This window comes from Propithecus coquereli, unplaced genomic scaffold (assembly GCF_000956105.1).
Source record: "Propithecus coquereli isolate 6110/MARCELLA unplaced genomic scaffold, Pcoq_1.0 Scaffold119, whole genome shotgun sequence".
NCBI classification, from domain to species: domain Eukaryota; kingdom Metazoa; phylum Chordata; class Mammalia; order Primates; family Indriidae; genus Propithecus; species Propithecus coquereli.
Window position 1 is genome coordinate 1,404,159 of NW_012135969.1, and position 2,533 is coordinate 1,406,691.

Genomic DNA, 2,533 nt, shown 5'->3' on the forward strand with positions numbered 1-2,533 from the left:
ATAATTAATGATCAAATGTGAGGGTTCCTTTTTTAAAACTTATGAATTATTTCACTGTCAGAACTGAGAGAAAATAATTTTTAAAAATTCTTAGTTGAAGTGAAGGGAGTATGTGGGAAGTTACTGCAGGTCTCTATCCATGAAAACACTGAAATTTGGACTTTGTAGATTAATATGTATAGTACTTTTTCTGTTTTTTTGGCATAGATGAAAAATTAAAGTCATCTGCTCTACCCAGATATACTTAAAATTTCTTTTGAGATTGCACATGACATTATGTGAAAACATGTATGAGGATAACATCTCCTAAGCATACATTTGGTAAAAGTAGTCAGAGATTGTATTCCTGGAGGCTTCTTTTATTCATCCTTCATCTTTAACAATCAAGCTACTCACCAATAATGATAGGTTATATAATTTTTTAGTTGTAAAGATACATTTATGGTGATCATCCACATTCTTTAACTCAAATTACTTTGAGATTGGTAATAAACATCTGTGAGGTGGTGGACAGGATTAGAAATATAGTTTCTGATCATGGAAAGCAGTAAAGCTAATTGGTCAATATGTAGGAATACTACTAAATGCTCAGGAGAAGGGAAAAAAGAGGGACTTAAATGCACAGACTATTTTCTGTGCAGTAGTACTTATTATAAGGGGGTTGCATCAAAATAGTGGGATGGGTATATGATGTAAAACAGAAAAAAGGTTGAAAAACACTGTTCTAAACTAAGTGTGAATATATAAAAGAATGGGAGAGACCAATTCAGCTACAAAGAGAATCATGGAGAGGGTGGAGTTATTTACTTTTAGCCCATATATTTTTACAGGCTCATCCCACATTCCTGGTTCTTCTTCTAGGCCATTAAGTGACCTGTGAGTGAGCAAGGAAGGTAATTAGGAAAAAAACCACTTATCTCCCAGGTGTAGTAGATTTAATCTAAAGCCCTCGTATTGCCCACATTTGTTAGAGGAAGGTATATACAGAAGAAAGTCCACCTTCATGCTATAGAAAGTTGTTCAAGTAAAAGCAGATGGAGGAATGAGAAAACGTGACTCTAGACTGTAGACTGAACTAAATTTTGCATAGCGTTAAATGATGAAAGTGAAACAAAAGTCAAAGTGTTAGGGACTTTCTCTGCACTGTTGTCCTCAGGACAAAGTCTAGAAAAATGGACTTTCTTTTCATGTTATTTTGAGGGACATTTTATCAAACCTCATCCGGGGCAATGGGAATCTGAGTGTCACAGACAGAGAATGTTCTTTCTAGATTATATCTCTTTCTCTCAAAATACAACAATTCTTTGGGAATTATTATTGCTAATACTCTAAGATATGGTAGAGGTTTAGAAAGCATTGTCACTAAGGGAACTGTGACCTAGAACTTTTTCAGTTTATGTCCTTTGCAAGGGAAATAATTTATGGTTTAAAAGCAAACAAACACATACCTGTAAACTGGTCCTAACTGTTACAATTAGTTTGAGCCAAGAAGGAAATTTTCCAATCATTTTACTCAGAAATGATACAATTGTATCCCCATAATCCGGTTTGTGAAATTCTGCTTCATTTAATCCATCAATTAAAATGATGAAATCTTCATCTGGGATTTTTCTCTCTGAGATAGAAAGAAACAAATTACTTAATAATTACCAAGTGGATAAGTTCTTATTGGGTCTCTGATCACATGTCTATTTGGAAAAAAAAAATTAGAAAAGGCCTCTCACGTGTTTATTGAATGCTCAAGGTACATAATTAATATTATAAAGCCATGGAATAATTCATTTAGTATATTCATTTTGCTTTTCATCAGATGTGAAAGCTTTTGTCACATATGAGTATATATATCATCATTTTCAGAAATTCCCACATTAACAGTTGTGAGACAGCTTCAACATTGGAGTTATGAAAATTTGCACATGGAAATTCATTTTTCTCTTACACATGGAAAAGCGAATAGAATGTGTTGTGGTTTTTGTTTTTTAATCTCATAGCATTAAAGACAATAGTATCATATATTCTTATGGGAATTTCCCAAAATATATCTAATTTAAAGTCTAAAGCAGTATTTAGGACTGTATGTGATATGTGAATGTGTAGTGGGAAGGAAGGGATGGAGTACCAGGGAAAAGGAATCCCAGCCAAACGGATACATCTGAACGAAGCAGGCTAGATCCCAAGATCCTAGCAGCTTCCTAGACCTGAAGTCCCCAACCCCCAGGTGGCAGACCAATACCAGTCCATGGCCTGTTAGGAACTGGGCCGCACAGCACGAGGTGAGCGGTGGGCTGGCAAGCGAAGCTTCATCTGTATTTACAGCTGCTCCTCATTGCTCGCATCACTGCAGAAGCACTGCCTCCTGTCAGATCAGCGGCATTAGATTCTCATAGGAGTGTGAACCCTACTGTGAACTGCGCGTGCGAGGGACCTAGGTTGTGGCTCCTTATGAGAATCTAAGGCCTAATGATCTGAGGTGGAACTGTGGCAGTGATGCTAGTGCTAGGGAGCACCTGTAAATACAGATGAAGCTTCGCTT

General features: G+C 36.4%; 1 protein-coding gene across 1 annotated transcript in view; it reads right to left on the reverse strand.

The window, feature by feature from the left end:
• TANC2 (tetratricopeptide repeat, ankyrin repeat and coiled-coil containing 2) overlaps positions 1 to 2,533 on the reverse strand; it is a 203,718-nt gene that overhangs the window by 71,565 nt on the left and 129,620 nt on the right. The window contains exon 6 of the mRNA XM_012659605.1: positions 1,449 to 1,615. Within this exon, the coding sequence (XP_012515059.1) occupies positions 1,449 to 1,615 (167 nt within the window). The remainder of the gene's footprint in view (positions 1 to 1,448; positions 1,616 to 2,533) is intronic.